The 21,640-nt window shown below is 47.1% G+C and overlaps 1 protein-coding gene across 9 annotated transcripts in view; it reads left to right on the top strand.

The window, feature by feature from the left end:
• The window catches only part of AGAP1 (ArfGAP with GTPase domain, ankyrin repeat and PH domain 1), a 520,758-nt gene that overhangs the window by 339,755 nt on the left and 159,363 nt on the right, over positions 1–21,640 (top strand). For all 9 annotated transcript variants that reach the window (XM_031452456.2, XM_064485288.1, XM_064485289.1 and 6 more), the window contains exon 11: positions 5,988–6,156. In XM_031452456.2, coding sequence (XP_031308316.2) covers positions 5,988–6,156 — 169 coding nt within the window. The remainder of the gene's footprint in view (positions 1–5,987; positions 6,157–21,640) is intronic.

A 21,640-nucleotide genomic window follows, 5' to 3' on the forward strand; every position in this document is an offset into this window, starting at 1 on the left:
GTTTTCTTTTTTTTCCCAAAGCTCTTTAACATCAGAGCAGAGGATTTGATGGTCATCTCTGCTTCCGCCTTCCGTCTGTTGTGACATGTTGTTTTGGTTCAAGTATGTGAAGAAACTCTATCCTCACAGGGGTACTTAGCTGGAAGAGGGAGGAGTATTTTAATAGCCATTTCAGATCATTGTGGGTGTTCGTCTTGGACACCACACCAAAACTCGACGCGTGGCAGTCTCGTAAAGCCTAGGAATTCAGGGAGTTTCTCCTTCCTTGCTGCATTAAAATCCACCGAACCGTCTCGCACTTTGGCCTTTTATCAGGCATGTGGCACCACGCATCAGCCATTTCAAAACGATCGTTTTAACTGAGGGGTGCAGATTTCCAAATGGTGACACTTTTCATTAATACCCAAAGGTCGTGTTCATTAATACCATCACCAGAAACGTGTCAGTGGATTTGGAAGGTGTCCAGCTCATACAAGTTTTCAAACTTCTCCGTGTCCCCGGAAAGCTCAGATTCTGTCACTGGCCACAAATACCCTCAGCTCTTTCCTCCCAGCACCTACTCTGTTCATTTTCAAGAAAGTAGCTGCCAAATACCCAGGACTGAACAGCCGCCGTTCACGTCTGACAGAGTCACTCTTTCAAGTAACAGTGCTGTCCTGGCAGACTAGTGGCGAGTCCGGCTTGTGCGTGAAGCGCCTGGGGACGCGCGCGTCTGCGGGACGCCCCTCATGCTCCGCGCAGCACAGACCCCGATGTGTACCTGGCGCGTCATCGCCCAGGAAATTAACAAGCTGCGTGCTCCAGGGTTGGAATTTTTTTTTTTTAATCAGTAGCTTTTTTTCCCCCCTGATTATTAAGAACATTCTTGAGGGAAGCTTGTTTGTTGGTTGGTATTCAGAGAACTTGGCACTCAGTAAAATGACGACTGCGAGTGCAGTGCGGTGCCACCGCCTTGATTCAGGCTGTCGTCAGCAGGATTGATTGATGACCCTCGTTGCTTTTGCACCATCAAAGCAAATTTCAACACCGTGTAAAAGCGAACGGCGTCTTGGATTTGTTTAGGGAAACTTGTGAACCCCTTGATAGGGTGTTGAGGACCACACTCGGAGGATTGCGAACAAGATGATGCAGGGAAAGACGCCCAATGAGATTAGCCATGGCAAAGACCGGAAGTGAGCATTGCCGTGTCCCAACAGTTATCTCGCTCAGACAACACAGAACGTAGTAATAGAAATTCATAAATTTCTCAGCATTTATGTACAATTAGAAATCAGAACATATTGAGAAAATCTAATTGAAGCAAAGATTTCTATAATTTTTTTCCCATCAGTTAATGATGGAAATGAAGAGTCTTAATACCTTCACAAAGTATGTATAAGATTGGAGTGGTGTTGATTGCATTATCTGTACTTGAAGAGAGTAGACTTTCAAAGCTGTGTGTTTTATTCTAATGATCTCGTTTTGGGATGCCAATCACATCGTCAATGCATTTTGGTTTCACTTTAAGATCTTGTTAACTGCTTTTGGTACCCAGAGAACACATGAAGCAAACCATCTTTCACCAGACAGCCAAAGGTAACAAAAGGGACAGGAGGCAGTGAGAATCAATACAGCAAGAGTATTTTTAGGGACTATTGATGGATTGCTGTATTTTGAGCTTAACTTCAAGTGTCAAATGCCCCAGAGCTGACTAAGATGAACTTACCATCTGCCGAGAACTGTGGCCGGCAGGCACACAGAGGGCGCCAGGATACTGTTCCCTTGGCCGTTTGGGGAGAAGTCCCATGGGATCTTTTTAGGAGCAGCTCGCGGTATTTTGATGGGGACTTAATACCATCCTCCTTGCTGGAGCTCAGTGTTTTCCAGTGATGACCTGCCAGTCCTGGTAACATGGAACTCTGAGATTTCAGGACCGCGTCGTTAATGGCGGGGAATCCATTCATCCTCATGTTGGGAGGGATGTGGTGCACCTACGGAGGCACGGAGGATTCTGCGCCCTCTCGAAAGGCAGCCCCGCAGAAGGTGGGAGGCACCCTGAGCTGTGCTTCTGTCAGCAAGCTGAAAGCCCTGGGTCTCTGACTCGCTCTCAATTGCTACCAGGTTCCTCTCACTGCACCTCATTTGCATCTGGGACATCAATTAGCATGTTTGTTGAGGCTAATTGAATGAAACTCAATCATAGCTCTTAATTGCTTGACTATGTAAAAAGAAATCACATTAATGCAGCTAATTAAGTGTACGGCAATAGATGCCACATAATTAGGAGCAAAATGTAAAAAACAAGGATTGCAAAGGTGCAGGAGCGGGGTGGCAGGGGGACCGCCGCACCGGTACAGAGCTATCCACACGTTCGGGGACCGTCCCTCTGCTCCGGCGCCTGCTTGGAAAAAATAATCCACCCAATGAGCATGGACAACTCGAGAAGGAAAATGCAAATAGGTTTGCAATTACGACTTTTTCAAGCTGTTGAGGGGCAGGAGACGGCACCTCTGGGGGGCCCGGCTCTTGAGTGGGCCCCCGGGACTTGTTAAGTGCTGTTTAAAAGTACTTGGCTTTGAATTACCCTCATGCCTTGTTAAAGGGTTTTTTCCCCTTTTATCCTCCATCAGCATTTTCTACAAGGAACCCGGGCTGGGTAGTCTCGGTGACATTTGCATATCAAAATCCAGCTTGCCGGCTTTCGCTCACCAGCGAGGACGGGACCGCAGACCACCAGGCTGCACGTCCCCCTTCTGCAGCGGCGACCTTGTTTAGAGCCTGTCGCTTTAATTCCTCAAGTACCAAGCTGGAGAGGGATGAAAAGGATGAGTTCTTTCAAAACCAGAAAACTCAGTGTCATCTCTCTTGGGAGGAGCTGGAATCCACGGACTCATGGTCCCACTGTCCACCTGTTTCTGCAGGCTCCAGTGGATTAGGAAATGCATTTTGTAAAGTTTTTTTTATTTTTATTTTAGTGGCTTGCAATGAAAGAATTACCAAATTTATATTCTGATTTTTTTTTAAAGGACTAGTTCCCCCAAACTTTCAGCGCCTAACTTAGGCAGGAAAACAGCCCGTGCTGAGCCAGAGATAAATGCGCTCTATCACCACGTTCAAATCCAGAGAGCCGACACTTGGTGCATTTCTGTAACAATTTTAAACAAAATATCCTGGTTATTGTATGTTAAAACATGCCTATTAAAAAAGAGACCATGCTGGGGCTTAGTCGCTCTCAGATTGGCCTCATTTTAGAACCCATAAGCCATAAATGCTCAATTACACTCCTGTTATTGTGTTTTAATTTGTTAAGAATTGGCATTAAAGGAGAAAGTTGTAGCAAGTTGATATTTTTAAAGGAGTAACTATGCAAGAAGGAATTCGTTATTTACAAGCCTTAACTTTGGTTTTGAAACTTGGCTTTGCATATTTGGGGTCGATAGTAATGGAGATAAACTAAAGACGCTTAAGAACAGCTCTTTCTTGATGACCTTGACCCTTAGTCCTTTACTAAGCAAAGGTCACTTCCTTCTTCCTTGTGCTTTCTGTTCTCTGTCCTCATGATGAGCTTGGTCATGAGACTGCCTGTATTTCCTTCAGTCTGTGTTATCCTTCAGTCTAAGTTAATGATAATAACTTTCTTTCCATCCTTAGTCCTCATCCTTTCAAAATCGGAGCTTTTTTTTTTTTTTATAGTCCATTATAGTTGGGGAGGAGGGAAATAGTCGATTATATGGCGGGGTGGATTCCAAGCATCTTGACTTCCAAGTGGAGTCTTAAGTGTGTTCCCCGCTGGACATAGCCCACCCCTTCCCCAAGCCCATGACGACTCCTCCACGATGGCCATGGCCGACCCCCACCCCCAAGCCTGCCCGCCCAGCAGATGCCACCCCTCCCCCCACGAGCTGCCCTGAAAGACTGAATGTGCAGTGGCCCAGCCCAGCTGGATCGGGCTGCAGCTCCCAGCTTCCCTGGCTGACAGCCGATGTGGCCAGTGCGGGTGTTTCTCCCCGGATGATTTACCATTGCTGAGGGGGGCCCAGCCTCACCCCTCCCTCGGAGGAGCTGTCCTGATCCTTTCCCTGCTTGTCTTCAGCTCCACGTGCCCCCTGGTCCTAGACCCGGTGCTTCCAGCCTTTGTTCTGCACTGGGAATTGGCCATTTGAGGTGTGTCCTTAGGCTGTCACCGCGGACCCGGTAGCATCTCCTCCTCCTCCTGGGCGCGTGCTTGGCGAATCTTCTAGGGTTCCCGAGTCTCCATCAGAAGGCCCGCCTCCCGTTATGGAGTTTCTCTGCCAGCCCCTTCTCTGCTGGTGAAGGTTCTCCCGTTCTCTTCCCCGAGTCCGGGGTGGCTCCCAGGCGGCCACAACTCAAACTGCTTGGGGTTCAGGGGACATCTGATGCTCACAGTGGTCCCTGCCTCCTGCGGGCAGCGGGGAGAGGACAGTTCTCACTCTCTCTGTCCCGAGGACTCACGTTTGGGTCCTTTCCCTTGTGTTGGGGTCTTGTACTTTGGGGTCCTTTCTGTGCCATAACTTCTATCAGCAAACTTCCTGCTCATTGATAAACCAGTGGCCGCTTCTCAACCCCTCCAGCCTGCTGGAGATGGACATTGTCCTGCTATTAAAAGAAGCCACTGGATCCTTCTCTTGGCTCCCACAGCATCCTCTGTGCCCCCTGAAGTCTCTGCCAAACACTTTGACTGATGTCCGTCGTCCCACAGGCTGGGACCTCTGACGGTGCACTTGGCTTCTAGAACTTTATCTAGTTCTCTCTCTGCATCTCTTGACTGTTAATTAGCAGTTACAAGGACACAGCTCAGTTTTCCAGCCTCCCTGGGTCCCTTGCAGCCCCGCATCCCGGTCTGTTTGACAATTCTTCTAAAACTAGTTCGACCTGAACTTAATTGCTCATACTAAATACAGATGTGTTCAGTTTTCCCTTTGTATTGTAAAAAGAATCCACCAAGATTCTGCCAAGGAAGGAATCTGTTCATTTCATTTCCTGGTTAGTCTTAAAACACTTGAAATATTATTCACCCAAGAGTGATTTAGACAGACCATATCCTTTCTTAATGTGCGATGTTGGTTTAATGATATGTCTGCAGAGACAAGGGGGCTCATGCCCCAAAACTGCATAAAAGGGTCAATAACTCCTGATTTGCCAAGAGCCCCCCCACCCTGGTTCTCAGCTGCCTTCACCTCTTTCCCCACCCGGCAGCCAGTTCTCCAGTATTATTTTCCTCCACGTGCAGTTAGGTGGCGGCACAGAGAACTCACTGTTGCCCTAGGCTTCCCTTTAGTTCCATGGTAACTGCTAGTCATCCACCTCCAACGTGTAGTGAACAACAGGATACTTGCTCCGAGTCCAGCGACCCACTTGGGGAGACAGAAGACTTGAGTCCAAGTAATGAGCTTTGTTTATTAACTGCCGTCTCCAGCCACTTCCTGTACTTCCGTGACCACCATGTCTTTTTCAGCCCCTACCTACCCACTGACCCCGCAGACGTCTTCCTGGTTCTGAGTTAAACGCTTGCCCTCTTGCTTAGCATTTTCACTTGAGTTCCCACCAGACAACTTCAGTCTTATCTAGATGTTTAATGGTGCTGCCGTCTGAGACCAAAAGGTTGTTCCAAAATGGTTCCTCCTCCATGGAGTTTTACCTAAAACTTACAGGAGGAGCCCAGGGTCTCAATGTGCCACCTAATTCGCAGCTCAAACAGGTAGGCTTTGCACTCAGACCTCCCTTCTCCAGCGGCTCTGATCCTCCTGGATGGAAGCACCCCCTGTGTCTCCCGGGCCTGGGTTCCTTCAGGACACAGAGGCAGCGCTGACTCTGGTGTAACAACGATGCCGCCACCACCAGGCAGATCAAAACCTTCGTATGCAGAAAGTACCTGCCACCGTGGAAGGTCGTAGGATTGTAACTCACGATGTCTAATAGAGCCTCTTGTCTTGGATTGTGGAAGGGCTTCCTTTTAACGCCTCTTGGATGTTTACCGTTTTGCACAGGACTACATGCAGAATGTTCACGGCAAAGAGATTGACCTTCTGAGAACCACTGTGAAGGTCCCCGGGAAGAGGCCGCCCCGAGCCACGTCGGCCTGCGCGCCCGTCTCCAGCCCGAGAACCAACGGCCTGTCCAAGGACACGAGCGCCATGCACGTCTCGCCAAATTCAGGTAAGCTTCCCGCAGGCGATGCCGAAGAAGCGGGGGTGGCAGCCGCGGCGGGCGTGCTGGCTGGAGGACGGTGCGGGGCCTTGGGGGTTAAGTGGAGACTTGCACGCTGCGTCGTAGGCTGTGGCTGAGAAGTCTCTCCTCTCTGTGGACAATGGTTTCCTCTACATCCTTGGGCTCCGTACTGCCAACACGCAAACCGTGGCACTCTTGAGTCCCAGCTGCACAAGCTGCTGGACCTTCCAGGACTGGGAGGTTGAGGGCCAAGTTTTACATGTGATGGAGGATTTAAGCAACTTCTTTTAAAAAAAAAAAAGTGAATTAATTGTTAAAATGTCCAGGATTAGTATTAACTCATTTGTCGTGACTGTAGAAAACAGGAAAAGCCATTTGGAGCAAGATTTACAGGAAATCACTGGAAACTTCTCTGAGTTTTATATCATACCTATTTGTTCTTTAACACAACTTTGGTTTTCTTTATTCTCTTTTAAAGGAGAATTGGTTTTTCGTTCAGGATCAGAGAGAGTTAGTGTTTGCTCAGACATAGTGTTGAGAAGCTCCTGGCCTTGGTGTGTGACGCAGGCCCCTCGGAGCGTCGTGGTTTGTTTTTGAGTCTTGGCGAATCGTGTCCCGCTTTCACCTTCCTGTAATCGCTGATCAGAGAAGAGGTGGTGGGAGCCACCTGCGTCCTCGCACCAGCAAACTCAGCCTCCTTCAGCGTGGGGACCCCCTGCACGGATGTAGCCGTTTCCTCCAGCAGACAGCCCCTTTCTTCTGTCCAGCCTGCCTCAGGTCCTCTCAAAGTCCATTTCTGTTCTGTACTCGTTTCTAGCATATGTCTCTGCTTCTTAAAGATGCCCCATTTTTTCCTTTCCGAAATGGTGAATGCTTTGAAAGTGGGATGATGCTGGCCCCACCGTTCCGTGAATGACGTGGGTTGGCAAAAGCAGGGTAAGAGAAAGAAGACAGAATTTGGGGTCCCCCCGCCTGGGTCCTCCTGCCCGGAGCTCATGGCATTGGGCAGGTAGCTGGACCACGGGCACATTAGGCTGGTCGTGCCTGGCCTGCCTGTGTCCCAGAGACGCGGTGACAGGTGGGATAACACATGACGGTGCTGGGGACACTCATAACGCACCATCCAAACGTCAGCTGTTCTTACTCATCACAGTACAGCTGGGGCTGTGCGGTAACAGACGTGAGTTCTTTGCAGAAAGGCGGTAAGTTTACTTCCTCTGGTCCCGTGACCCGCTGACCTTCCTTCCAAGAGACACGTGCATTTTCCTTTTCTGGCTGATGTGCTAACTCGGTGGGGTGGGGAGAGAGAGAAGTGCCCAAGAAGAAACTTTTTCTGTTGTGAATGAAATGCTGATGTCTTCATTTCTTTCTTTTTTATTCAAAAAATGCTTATTGAGCAAGTCTTCTGTGCCGAAAATGGTGCCTGCTGTGGGTGTTAAAGCCCCTGATCTCCAGAACTTGCACACAAGGCAGTCACCTTACAACCAGCTAACTCCCCACTTGCCTTCTAATGCATCACGTCGCATCTGTCCATGTATTTATTCAAGTTAGCAAACATTTATGAAATTTCTAACGTGTGCCAGTTAGAGTCCTGAGCTCTGGGGACACACGGGAGGAAGACATGATCCCTGTGGTCAGGAATCTCACCCTGTGGGAGGAGGGAAGGGCAGACGAGTGAGTGAGCTCCTAGCTGGGGCGCGTGAGGGGGTGTCAGGCCCCCGGGTGGTGTGGTTGGCACTGCTCCAGAGGGTGGGGCAAGGCTTCGGGGCTTGGAGGATGCCTGTGCTGGGTGTGAAAAAAGGATGGAAACTTAACCAGGCACGTAGGATGAGGGAAGGGTCCCGATGACTTGAAGAAGGGTGGATCTGCTAGATCTGGAGTTTGAACATTTTCTTGAGATTTATGTTCTTTGGGGCTTAACTGCCACTTCCTGTCCTAAGGAAAGTGTGACGTTTGATAACAAATAGAAAATACAAAATGCCATATAAACTTTATCATGTCCCCAGGGTAGGTTATGTCGAGGCCTTGGCTGAGGGATTGAGGTTTCAGTGCCCAGTTGAGTCTTTAAGATTCTTGCTGGTGGTGAATGGGAGGGTTTGGGGCACCACTGAAATCTCCTTTCCAGGGTCACACCCTCAGTTTATGACCGCACATCCTGTCACCCCTAAGCCAGGCAAATCCCCACTCAGGGAGCCTAGTAGATTTTTTGTCTTCTTTGGATCACAAGTAGGGACTTGGAAGTGGGACTGTGACATTGGCCGGAGCACAGCCCCACTCTGGGGGAAGACAGTGCCTCATGGTCACAGCAGCGCTCAGGGATGTGGCGCCCTCACTTCGGCGTGCGTGCAGGTGACGTCAGTGGCCGCTGTCCAGCAAGAGTGACCTCCAGTCTGTGGTTGGTAGAGCTCTCTCACATGAAAAATTCCAACACAGCAAATTTAATGCGAAGTAAATCGATGCCACTTTTAAGTGGCGGAAGTTTAGCTAAAACTAAGCATTGGTGGTTTTAGAGCGATTTGCCAAAGAGCTTAACATGCTACCTGACCTTCCTTCACCCGAGGGACATTTGGGTTCTGCCGTTGCTTTATAGGGCTTTGGATGCACTGGGCATGTTTGCTGCTTTTTATGCTTTTTCTCTTTTTCCTTCATTTTCTATATCAGTGTTATTGAGTTAGATCAATGTTTTGTGCCTTCCCTTCCAGTAACTTCTTCTTTCACATAGACCTGATACATGCTTGTACCTAAATCCTTGTGCATAAGACTTAACTAATGCCTTAGAATAAAAGTCCACAGGTGAAGTGACTTAATCAATGTACATGAACATTTATAAGATTCTTGGTACATATTCCCATGTTCATTTCTAGAAAGGTTTTATATAAGATTCCCTTCCATCCATAAAGTGAGTGGCTGTTTCACCTCTGCACATTGAGTATCATTTTTAGAATCTATGCTAATCTGATAAGCAATAGAAATATCTCATGTTTTACTTATTTGCATTTCTCAGTTAATAGTGAGGTTGAACATCTCGTGTTTATTGGTCACGTGTGTTTCTTGTGCTGTAACTGTTCAGATGTATCCTTTACACGTTGTTGCACTGGCTGCTTGTCTTTTTCTTATTGATAGGTAAGAACTCTTTGTATATTAAGGATATTAGCACTTTGTAATATATTTTGCATATATACTATATCTATACTACATTTTCCCAGTTTACTATTTCCTTTTTAAATTTTATGGTCTTGTTTACATATAGAGGTTCTCCCTCTTTAGTATATAATCAAATCATAAGACTTATACTTCTGGGATTTCCACTTTTGATACTTAGAAAGCCTTTAATAATCCTGAAATAAGATCAGAGTTCGTATCTATGTATTTCTGAGTTTTACAATTTTATTGTTGTTCTGTTTCCCATTTTTTATATTTAATCTTTGATCCACCTTTGATTTGTTGGGTCTATTTTATGCAATAGGAAATCTAGTTAAACTTTTTATTCAAATACATAACTGACCTTTCTCTCTGTGTTATTTCCTTTTCCTTTTGATTCTATTTGTCATCTTTACTGTCCAACTAACTCATTTAATCAAATTAGCTGTGTTTCTGGGCTTAAGAATGTATTCCGTTGACCTGCTTTCTCCACATTGTCTTACCTTATGTGGATTTACCACACTGTCTTAGATTCATGGCTCAATTTATATCTGGTGATATAACGTACAACATGGTTTCATATTGCTCTTTTATTTTATAGTTTTTCTTGTCTATTTCTGCCCATTTATTTTTTCCAGAAAACTTCCGAGTAACCTGAAGCCTTCTCCTTCCCCCTAAGAATCATCTCATTGTGACTCTTAATTGGCATTGCTGTTAATCTTTGAATTAATTATGGAGAAACTGACATCTTAACTGTATTGAGTTTCTTATCAAAGAAAGTAATTCTTTCCCAATTTCTTCAAACTCATTATGTGTCTCTCAGTAAAGTTTAACACTTCTCTTCATGTAGATCTGTGTGTGTCCTGTTAATTCATTCTGCTACTTTATAATTTCTGGTGAACTCTGAGGCTTATATTTGGGGGTGGGCAGTTGTCTGTTTTATCATTGAATTGATAAAAAATAAGATTCTAATTTTTGCATTTCTTATATCCAGCCATCTGACTGAACTTGTTACTTGGAATACTCATTCAGAAGTTCCTTTTGGTTTTTCAGTGTGCAGTCACAATGCGTTCCATATTTCAGATACCACAGTGCCTGAGCGTCTGTCAGCATTGACTCTGAGTTTCTCCCAGCCAGCCTAATGATTTGGATGCCTTCTGCTCTGTCTCCTGTACCATTCACTTCCCATCATTTCTGAGCCTGCTGCACACCCGGCCCTGAGGAGCGCTCTGGAGTTGCAGAGGTGGTAAAGACCCTCCCTCAAGGGTCCTTACATTCCAATGGCGGTGGAGGAGTCAGAAGATCAACACACAGATAAGACCGTTGAAGCTGGTGATGATTACTAAAGGACTACAAGGGGCAGTTGGATAGAAAATTACTTACAGGAGGGGGGTCTTGTGTTACTCCTAGTATTGCAAGTGGTTTGCCAGTATTAGGATGCTGACTACATTTAAAACATTAAAATGCTGGCAATGTGATCTTAATGTCAGGTTTTGCCAGGGGCTTGGGGAAGAGGAAGAAAAACACATTGTTATACCCACATACCGATAACGCCCCTCCCTGGGTCTCACTTTGGGGCGCGCAGGTTAACCAGAGCAGAAGAGCTGCGGCAAAGGTGGGGTGGCTCCTGGCCACGCTGGACAGCTGTGGAAGGCAGACACAGCAGGCTGGGGGACATGTTCGGGAAGACCTGGGCCGTGGCATCTCCACCGCCAGCACCACTGGGAGAGGAGGTAAGCACCATGCCTGGGGCGGACCTCCTAAAGTGGATACTGATGCCTGAAAGAGAAGGAGGCAGACTAGGAAACTCAGGCCTCTGCACAGTCACAGAGAAACATAAAGGAATGGCCGGGAAGGCAGCTCTGACTGTGAGGGACACAACTGAGGTGCACCAGCCTGCCTGTGAACTTGCACTGTCGGTCAGAGCTGAACCCACCGTTCAACACGTGCCACACTCCTGCTCCAGGGCTGTGCAGGCTGATCATCCCATGGACTCTTATTCATAAATATCGGAAGACAACCAAGATGTTTGTGGAAATCAACGGTCAACATACGAAAGAAAGACCAATATAAATAAAAGGATTCTAGAGGAAAGAGGGTGATAATTTGGGGAAAGAGAATTTAAGAGGAAATTATAACTACCATCATCAGAAAGATTTAAGAGGTTGGTGATTGTGTCTATGAAATGAAACAAACAAAAGATTATATGAAAACCTGGGGAGAAATAGTTCTTGGAAATTAAAGAAAAAAGATTCCAAAAATAAAATTTTCAATAGATTAAATACTATAAAGAACATGGCTAAAGACACTGTTGGTAATCAAAGATATAACAGAAGAAAATATGCTAGAGGTGACAAAGGAAATGCCAGTGTCTTTGCATCTCAAGATTAAAGTATCAAACTGGATGGGAGCTGTGGACAAATCCCCAAAAGCATCCAAGGTAGGGGAAGACTGAAGTTACCTGTCAAGGAAGAAAACGCTGACAGGCTGTGGACTTCTCAGGAGCAACACCGTTCCCTTCCAAGGACAAATAACTTGGAATCTAGAAGCTAATGCAGAGCCAAACAATTATCAATCAAGTGTGAAGGTAGGGAAAAAAAGACGTTTTTAGGTGACATACAGGGAAATTAGAACGTTTCCCTTTCAGTGAATTTTTGAAAAAATTACTTAAGCATCTACTCCAGCAGAAGAAGAAGAAGAATCCAAATGATACTTATTTATTCAGGCCTGGTTCGACTCCCCCTTCCCCATCACACCTTCCACTTCGTCCAGGGTCACTTGCTCGGGGGTGCTCATGCCAGGATCTGCAGTTTCCATTCTTTGTGCGTGGAGCCCTCATTGCCATTCTAACGAGAACCCATCAGAAGCTATGTTTTAGAGAATCTGCCCAACTTTATGCTTCCAGAGAAGATGGTCAAATGTCCAAAAATATCTTCTGGCGTGAGTTTTTGGCTGGTTTGGTAGAATTGTATCCACCTATGACAGAGTATGGAATTGTATCAGGTCTGAGTCCTTTTGACATTTAAGTAGAAAGCATAAGGGCCAACAGTAGATATTTTGGAGTCAGAAACACTACATTGAAGCCCATCTTTTAGGACCTTGCGTGGGTATCTCTAAAGCTCAGCTTCTTCATCTTTAAAAAGGGGGACCAGTGCCTACTTCCATTCTTGTGAGGATAACACGCTACGTGCCTCTGCAAAGCCTGGCCCGGGTGGCTCTTCAGAACCGTACCAGGAATCCATTTTAGTAGTTGTGCTCGTCACTGGTGGAGAGAAGGATGGAAGAGGGCTGAGAAATCGTGCTTTTGAATTAATTCCGCGAATGTCATAAAGGGTTTGTTTACTGAGTCTTTGAGGAGACATAATGAGTGAGACTTACTCAACCCAGGCCCCGCAACCCACAGCATCCCCCGCGACGGCAGTGAGTCGGGCAGAAGCGCCCCCGGGACTTCCCGCGTCTCTGTGGGGCCCTCGGCTCGGCGCTGTCCGTCCCGCCATCTCTCTGTTCCTGTGTTCTCCATCGCTCCCGACTGCGACATTCTGTTCCGAGATGACAGCTATCTTCTTGTCCCTAAAGGGTGTCTCTGCTGGGTATTTGCAACTGCGGATGCATTTCTGTCCTAACCAGATTGACGCTTAGACCTTTGTGAACGGAAAACCTTTCCCCCCCTCCCCCTCCCCGAGGCCCCCAGTGGCTTCAAAATATTAAAGCCATCGGGAGGGTTGAGGCTGATTCCCGGGGGTGGGGGGCGGGGACCTCAATGTGTTTTGAGTATTGAACTGCCGTTGACATCTAAAGTCTCGACCATGCTGTTTTCCTCCACACTTCAGTAATCAGGACATCCAGCAAACCCATAAAAAACCAAACTAATAGCATGAATATTCAGTGACCTAGAATACTAATTATTGTCATGAATATTAATGCGATCGGACTTGCTGTTTCCTCTCCTCTTTCTCTCCCGTCCTCTTTCTCCCTCTCTCCCTCTCTCTTTTTTTCCACTTAGCCGGCTCTAAAGATGGGTCATAATGAGAGCATTTAAGAGGGAGCGCGCTCTCCGCCGTGACAGGGACTGGGGTAATAAGGAGACCTTGATTAACGCGGCGCACTTGGGGGAGAGATGAGAGGCTTCACGTGGGCCTGATCGGGGGAGGCAATGAGACACCGGCGGCTCTGTTGCTGCTGCCGGAGATTAATGAGGCCTAAGAGTGCATTAGGAACAGTGACAAAGGTTTGATCTAATGGGCTCAGTCATTTTTCCTTTGAGTGACAGACGCACAGAAGTAATTGGCTGTGCAGAATGGCAGCTCATTGGCGGTACTTAAGGATACATTATCCCTGTTGTGTGGCCCGCAGAGGCTGTTTATCAAAACTGCTCACACTGCAGACGCGGAGTCGCTAAGCTGCTGTTACAGTGGTAATAGCTATTAAAAAAAAAAACAAAAAACAAAAAAACCCGCAACATCTGAACTAGACCCGTTGTTGTCTCGTGGAAACAAAGTTTTCCTTTGTTTAGTTTCAAATGGTCTAGGAAACATGTTAATAACTCCGGAGGCGGCGCTCTGCGCTGAACGAGCTGTGCCTGTCCTTCCGTCCGTCTGTCCGTCGGGACCTCAGAGCCTGGCTTCTCACCCTGCTTCTGCCTCGGCCTGATTATCTCCCACCCTTTGGATTCTGTTGACAGCACGGATCTGCTGATCACTTAAATTGGGTGCTTTGGCTAAACACCCTCCTAGCAACTTGGTAGAACACTTGCAGACGAGAAGCCTTCTTGGCTGTGAATTAATTGCCCAAGCGTCTTCCCCAGATCAGTGTCACGTGGTGAGGTCTGCTTTCATAAACTGGGTTTTATTGGAGTAGGTGCCGATGGCTACTTCATAATTCATTGTTTTTAGATTAAAAATAAAAACGTTTTGTGGGGTTTCTCTAACATCTGAGGAAGTTGGCCACATCCGAAATGAAATGACTCCAAAGTTGTTATTTTATTCTTTATAAGAATTTCGGGTTCTTCCGTTTTTGTGAGAAATGCCTTCTTACTGTTAGCTGTTTCTGTGTTTCTCCCACTGAGTGTAGGCAAATTTCTGCTCTGTTGTTCCCACCATTAAATTGTAAACTCTTTGAGGCACAGACCATTATTTCTCTCCCTTTGTTGTCCTCTTCTAGTTTCGTGACCTAGCGATTATTTTTCTCATTAAGTCAGCGTGACCGGGTATCGCCCACCGTGCGACATGTGAGGGCTGCGCACGGAGGTGGGTGCTGTTCGGTTCCTTCCAGGTAACAGTTCCTCCGTTGAAACCTCCCATGGTCACCGGGGCTCACATATAACTCAGAACCGTACTTTCAGTTTAAGGAAACCATCTTCAGTGACTTGAACTCTAGATGGAGGGTTCTTTTCTGTAAGAGCTGACCAGAGCAAGTTGATCCGTGGTGATTTCAGTTAAAAACAGAGGGATTCTGAGCTGGACATCTTTATGGGAGCAGACATTCCAAGAAGTAAATAAAAGTTGCTGTAGAAACTACCCCCCCCCAAAAAGTGTGTGTTCAGTGAAGAGTAGGCACTGTTTCCGCTGTTGACGTGACGTTTTCCACACCCACCAAATGGGAAAAGCTGTAGGAACGGGGGGGGGGCTCTCCCCACACGGACCCAGCGGCCTTCAGGGAGGCAGCTGGCTGGAGCCAGGGCCTTGGGAGGAGCCTCTCGTGCTGGCGTCGAGTCCGTGGTTGACCCACTGGCTGTTCTCATCCCCACGCTGGCAGAGGAGGGCTTTTTAAAGCACGCGTGGCACTTTGCCAGCTCCAGACCTGGTGGCTGGTGTCTCCTAGTTACCACTCACACAGAGACCTCTCGTCTCTGTGGAATATTCCCGGTGAGTGGTGAACCCCCAAACATCCTGACCCACAAGCAGGCCGACCCCTTCACGTCGTCAGAGCTCCAAACACAGAGTTCCTCAGCGCCTTCACTCCCTGCACGGTCTCTCTGTCAGTCGTAAGAGGTGATTGCACGAGGACTGGATAAGAGAGGAAGAAGTCCCAGTGAGCACTTCGGGGGATGGGCCCGTGTGGCCCCCTTGGCCGCCTCCCTGGAAAGGCTTGAAATTCAGTGACAGCCTGAGAAAGCTACCCACCAGAGCAGTGTTGTCAAGCCAGGATGAATTTTGTGCAAAACATACCTAGCGTATCTACCACGTGGAGGAGAAGGAATATTTTAAAGAGGGGCTATTATGCACGGCAAAGGAGGAGACTGAACAGTTGAATTAAGCTGTTGGGGGCGCTGTACCAAATGAGAAACCAGAGGGCGAGATATGAGCATCCTGGACTCCACGTTTCCTTCAGTGCCGTAATCATATCTTACTGCTTAAAAGAACATCCTTAGTTTTAGCCTCCTTTTGTGTAATGTCACCGTCCCTCACTGTCTCTGGATTGCATATAAACTTGTCCGTGGAACCTGTTCCAAGAACGGATTGAAGCTAAGTGAGCATTGTGTGCACATCATGTAAATCAGCATCAGTAAGCAGTAGGGTGGCGCTCTCCACAAACACCTTCAGGATCTGTGGTAGCAGGTGTTCCTCGCACAGGTGAGGAGTATGGGAGCTGTTCTGCAGTGATGAATGCTGTGACACAGAGCTGGAAAAGGCAGGCTTGGTCTTCAGAACAGATATTTAAACCTACTGCTAAGTATCAGAAGTATCAGAACTTACCTTCTGAGGTGCTTAATGTTCTCATCTTACATTGTGTGCAACACCAAATTCTGTCCACCCCCACGGCGGGGCAGCGTCCCAGCGATGGGGCGGAAGCCAGGACCGGGGCTCTCCAGCTCTCCCGTCCTGACTGTCACTCAACCATTGCTTGCATCCTGCCCTGAGCACATGATTTCTTCCCTTTCTGTCTTTCCTTTTGTAAACTCTCCCTCTGACAGCTTCAACAGAAGCTTTGGGATTTGGGGAGATCAAGAGTGGGAAGACTGTCACAGAGTTGTCCCAACCCTCAGTGCTCGACTGGTCTGGATACAGGAGCAGGTGTCCAAGAAACACCGTCCAGTGAATGAGTGTTTGGGCTCACGCAAAGTGGTGACAGTTAGAACATGAAACACAGGGACAAGGCAAGCGGTGTGAGCAACTTACACACGAAGAGACAGTGCCACAAGAGAACCATGAGGAAAATATTTAGACTTCTGAAAGTCAAACAAAATTAGCCGTATCACCATTTTTGCTAAAAACATAAACTATAGAGAAAAGGAAAACCCACCATTGGTAGAATTAACTAGTATCTTTGGAGGCTTGGCAGTTTACGAAGTGCTTTATGTAACTTTGTCCTTATGTTAACCACAGGGGACATATTACTATGATTGTCATTATTGTCTCCATTTGATCATCATCACTGTTACTGTTACATCCATATTACGAATTATGAGCTGAATTGTTTTCAAGATGCCCGGGTTCCAATCTTCTTTCAGCCCCCTTGTCGTGAAGAAGATTAATGAACAACATACATGTCATGAATCAGAAGGATGTTAAAGACGTTTGATCCAGGAGTAACTCTTCTGGCATGTCAGCCTCAGGAAAAGTCTAAAAGTAGAAGATGTCCTTGGCAGTATTGTTTATAATAATGTGAAATGGTAAACTATCAGAACTATCCTGATGTAGGAAAGTAGCAGTGTCAATTATCTGCATTAAATCAGTAAGATGTTCTACATGTAAAATTAGGATTAAAATTATGGGAGACTAAGACGTGGAGAAATGGCTGGGAGGTCAGATCAAAGAAGTGTAATATAAAATTACACCTTTCCTGTGGTCGTAACTAAGAAAAGTGTGTGCATGTGCTCAGCAAGTCGGTCTGTCAGCTGGGATCTTGGTAAACCTCTAACTTACATTATCTGTGTAGCTGTATATGCTTGCAAAATTAGTTTAATTTGTACACCAAAACATTCTCCCATTTTTTCCCCCTTGGCATCATCATTAGAACAGGAGAAATCTGAATAAAATTGGCTATTTCCACATTGGAGGAAGTAACTGTGAACTATCTCGTTCCGGGATTTTCAATTCTGGGCGTGGCCATGATGTTGTATTTACTAGAAATTACATTAGTCATCACAACTGGGTCTGGACTCTGCCTTCTTTTCCCTCTGGTAAGCATACTGCAAGAAAGAAGGAACAACAACCAAAAAAAACACAGCATTCTGAGAAACACAAGATTCCTCTCTCGTCAGCCATAGCTGTGTTGAATTGCACTCTTTTACAAAACAGCTGTCACATACAGCAGACTCCTGAATGCCTGTGTCTGTAAGAAAAGATACTGAATGTGTCCTTGGGAAAAAAAAAAAAATATCCTCTTAGCCTGAAATCCTGGTTGCCAAAAAGAGGACAGATTTCCAATGCAAATAGTGAGGCGAGTGGGCCCTCCTCACTGGCGCTTAAATCATTTGTATCTCACTTTTTATGGTGCTTTTGTGAATTATATTATTTTTGGGTTTATAATTAGAGGATGGAACAGATGGCGAAGGCCTAGTTTGAAGTGATGTGGCCATTAGGAGAGCCTCCACCGTCCAGCCCGGGTTCCCCCAGACCCGCTTCCTGGCCTGCGCGCCGAGGGGGGCGTGGCGCAGCTGCAGGTCGGCCGGCGCGCCTTGCACTCTGACTCTTTGTAACATTTGAAGCCACGTAGTGAGGGGAAGGACCTACAAAAGCAGCCTCTGTATGTTTCGACGGGTGAGGCCTTGGAGGGGCAAGAGTGGATTCCTGTCAGTCGTATTCCTGTAATTATGACCTTTTTTTAAATTATAAAGTCCCACAGTGGACGTGTCTGTTTCACACCCACGTGCTCATAGAATCCTCTTCGGGTTTTTCTCCGCCGCTCTCAGTGTACAGGAAACTGCGTGTCACCTGTCACCAAGAGTTTCTGTTCTTTTCCAGGCTGTTTAACCAGTAAGTCAAATGCCGAGTATTGTTTTCCAAGTTGAAGCCTTTGGTAGGGTCAAGTCTTATTACTGAGGAAAGACCAGAAACAGAAAGTACAGTGAGCAGAATTCTGTATTAAAAAAAAAAAAAAAAAGATTGTTGAATCTCTATTTGAATGCCATGAAAACCTTTATTTCAGGGTATATTTAAAAAAAATCAGAACAGCTATTTTTAATGTAATAAGCCTATAGCTTAAAAGAGGAATTCTGCCTTTGATGTCATCTGGTGGTTGAAAACATTCTCGTTCAATAGAAAACCCGCATCTTTTTCAAGCTCGTATGAGATCAGCTCAGGCAACATACTGATATGCATTCAGCTATAAATGCCATATTCGCTTTGAAATGCAAATTGTTTAAAGAAAAATAGCATATGGCGGAGGTAAGTACCTTTTCAGATCAACTCTCCCACTTTAGGGAGATGAGTAAAGCTCAAATTATTCTTTGGGAAGAATCTGGCGCTTTTGACACGCGGAAGCCTGCTCTAATCCGGCGGCCCAGTGGGCACAGGCCTCCTGGTACCGAGGGGCTGGTGTGGGGCGCGGGGGATTAGCATGGTGATGTCGCGCCCCTGCTGAGCAGGGCCGGCGCCAGCTGATCCCTGGATGGGGTGTTTGAGGAAACACGCGTTCCGAGTTCAGAGTGCGCCAGGGAGCCGACCACGCGTGTCACGATCATGCAGATCATGTTTGGGGGGAGAGTGCTGAGACGGTACCAGATAGGTCCTTCCGGGCCTCGCTTCCTCCGGGTGCCAGCGTCCCATGCCATGAGGGCTGCGCGGCTCCCTGGGGCTTAATGCTGGTGAAACCGTCTCCTCGCCAGACCTGACTCCTTCCTGACCTGACCTCTGCGTTCACCTCCCCCATTCAAATGAGTTTTTTGTTTTGTTTAGCTTTTTTTTTTTGAGAAGTAGGGGTAAATTTTATTGATTTAACATACGCTTAGAAAGTGCAAAATCCTAAGTTATAGCTGAGTGTACAGGTGACCCGCAGGTCCAGTAGCAGCAGGTGGCCAGCAGTTCAGAAAGCCCCCTCCTGTCACTGCCCACATCTCCCCCTCCCCCCCCACGCACACACACACGCACACGCATGCACATACGCACACACACACACGAGGATGAGCACTGTCTGCTTTCTCGGTGCATAGATGAGTCTTGACTGTGGGGTTTGAACCATCAGGTGGTTGTATGGGACCATGACAGGTGTGCCCTCGTGTCTGTCGTCTTCAGATCCACCTCTGGTCTGTGACGCCCATCCTGTCGTGGCCCATGTCAGTGTCCACTCATTCCCCCACGAGGTACCCACGTGGATGGACAGACGTACCGGCTGTTCCCAGCGTGGAGCTATCCCGAATAATTCTGCCGTGAACGTTCTTGTCCATGTGTTCTGGTGGATTGTTTATGCATGTCTGTATGATTTTTTTGTCCCTTTTAAAAATCTTTTTGTTAAAGTACAGTTGTAAAATATTATATAAGTGTGCAATCCAGTTTTTAAAGGTTGTTCTCCATTTAGTTATTATAAAATATTGGTTCTATTCCCCGTGTTGTGCGCTGTAGCTTTGCAGCTTATTTTATACCTAAGAGTTTGCACCTCTCACTCCCCACCGTTTCTCGCCTCTCCTGCCTTCCCTCTCCCCACTGCTAACCGCTCCTTTGTTCTCTAGGTCGGTGTCTGCTTCTTTGTTACACCCCATTCACTAGTTTGTTGTATTCTTTAGATTCCACATGCAAGTGGTAGCATCAACATTTGTCTTTCTTGGTCTGACTTATTTCACATTGCATAATGCTCTCCAAGTCCATCCATGTTGCTGCAAATGGCAAATTTTCATTCTTTTTATGGCTGAGTAGTATTCCCACATGTGTATTGATATATATGTATATATTTCACATCTTCTTTATGTAATTATTTGTTGGTGTCTGTATGATTTTCATCTGGAGGGATATGAGAGAAAAAGAGGAATCTTGAGAGAGAAAAACAAGTCGGGCTGGTCTGTGAAAACTTTACGTCAGGTGAGTGGAAAGAGGGGTCTGGGTTGTCCTGGGATAGTGTTAGGTAGTGTCCCCCCTTTCCATGCTATTCCTTTTAGAGATGGGTCAATTCCAAAGCCAAAAATAAACCCACAGCGTTGCATGAAGACTTTCCTGAACCTCTCAGCAGGCATGTTCTGCCCTTGTGCCTTCCTAGGGCTCTTGTGTTCCTTGCCCTGCATTCTGGCCACTCGTGGACGTGTCTGGAACCTTCTGCTGGACTAGACGGTGGCTTCCCCAAGGACAGGGACTGTCTTCCTCCTTGTGCCCAGCACCGCAGGGGTCCCATGCAGTAGGACAAGGAGATGGAGGAGGTCAGTGTTAGAAGAGGTGCCAAGGACCCTGCAGGATCTGGTTTTACCATCCGTGCAAGTTCAGGCTGCCTGTTTCCTGGGTGGTGAGACTCCTGGATCAGGGCAGGTGACAGCTTATTACTCACAGCAGGGGTCTCAGCATTGTCTCAGCATTGTCATACACCCGTTCCTTTGGGGCCAGGGGTCTCAGCATTGTCATACACTCATTCCTTTGGGGCCAGGTGACCCAGCACACACAGTGCGTTATGTTACAGGAGAGGAACCCTGAGCTTAGAAATGGGGCGCAGGCAGGCCTGTCTGGCGTGGCCCTGGGAGGCGATGTCACCATCCCAACAGCACCCCGATCTGCCCTCCCCTGGAGGGAGGTACTTCTAGCACCCCAGTCTGTTCACTCTGCAGACATTTCTGAAAAGGTCATTGGAACCGCAGGTACCAGCCCCTGTGCCATGAAGTAAAGAAACATGGACCTTTGGGCCTGTCCACCAGCAGAGGGGCATCTTGGTAGAACTCAGTCTCAGGGAGAGTGGAAGACAGGGGTGAGGGGCAAAGGGAAGGAAAAATGGAAAGTGCCCCCCCCCACCTCCCCACTCGCAGGGGTCGCAGCCCTGCTGCTCATCTCAGGAGAGGCAAACCTCCCCCTGCGTCCTTTAGTTTGTTTGTTTGTTTATATAGAGGTGCTGGGGGTTGAACCCAGGCAGTTGATCTTTTGTTATTTGATTTTTTAGACAAATTTTAACTGAAATTAAAATAAAGTGAACGAGCATGTATAAAAAAAATTTACTCTCTTGAGAGGAAATGAGAAATGTGTTCCTTCTGAAATGAGAATCGTCCTGTGTACATTTCTGGAAGATGTTGTAACCCACAGTCACCAAAGATGAGGAACCAGGCAGGCAGGCAGCGGGGTGAAGCAGGCGGGAGGAGGGCTGGGGTGTGCCTGGCTCCTGCGGTGTGGGTTCAGGTGGTGCAGACAGACTCAGAGACAGAGTCAGCTAAGTGTTTCTGAGCACAGACAGGCCCAGGGCGGCCACATAATCTCATGTTTAA

The sequence above is a fragment of the Camelus dromedarius genome, chromosome 4 (genome assembly GCF_036321535.1).
Source record: "Camelus dromedarius isolate mCamDro1 chromosome 4, mCamDro1.pat, whole genome shotgun sequence".
Classification (NCBI taxonomy): domain Eukaryota; kingdom Metazoa; phylum Chordata; class Mammalia; order Artiodactyla; family Camelidae; genus Camelus; species Camelus dromedarius.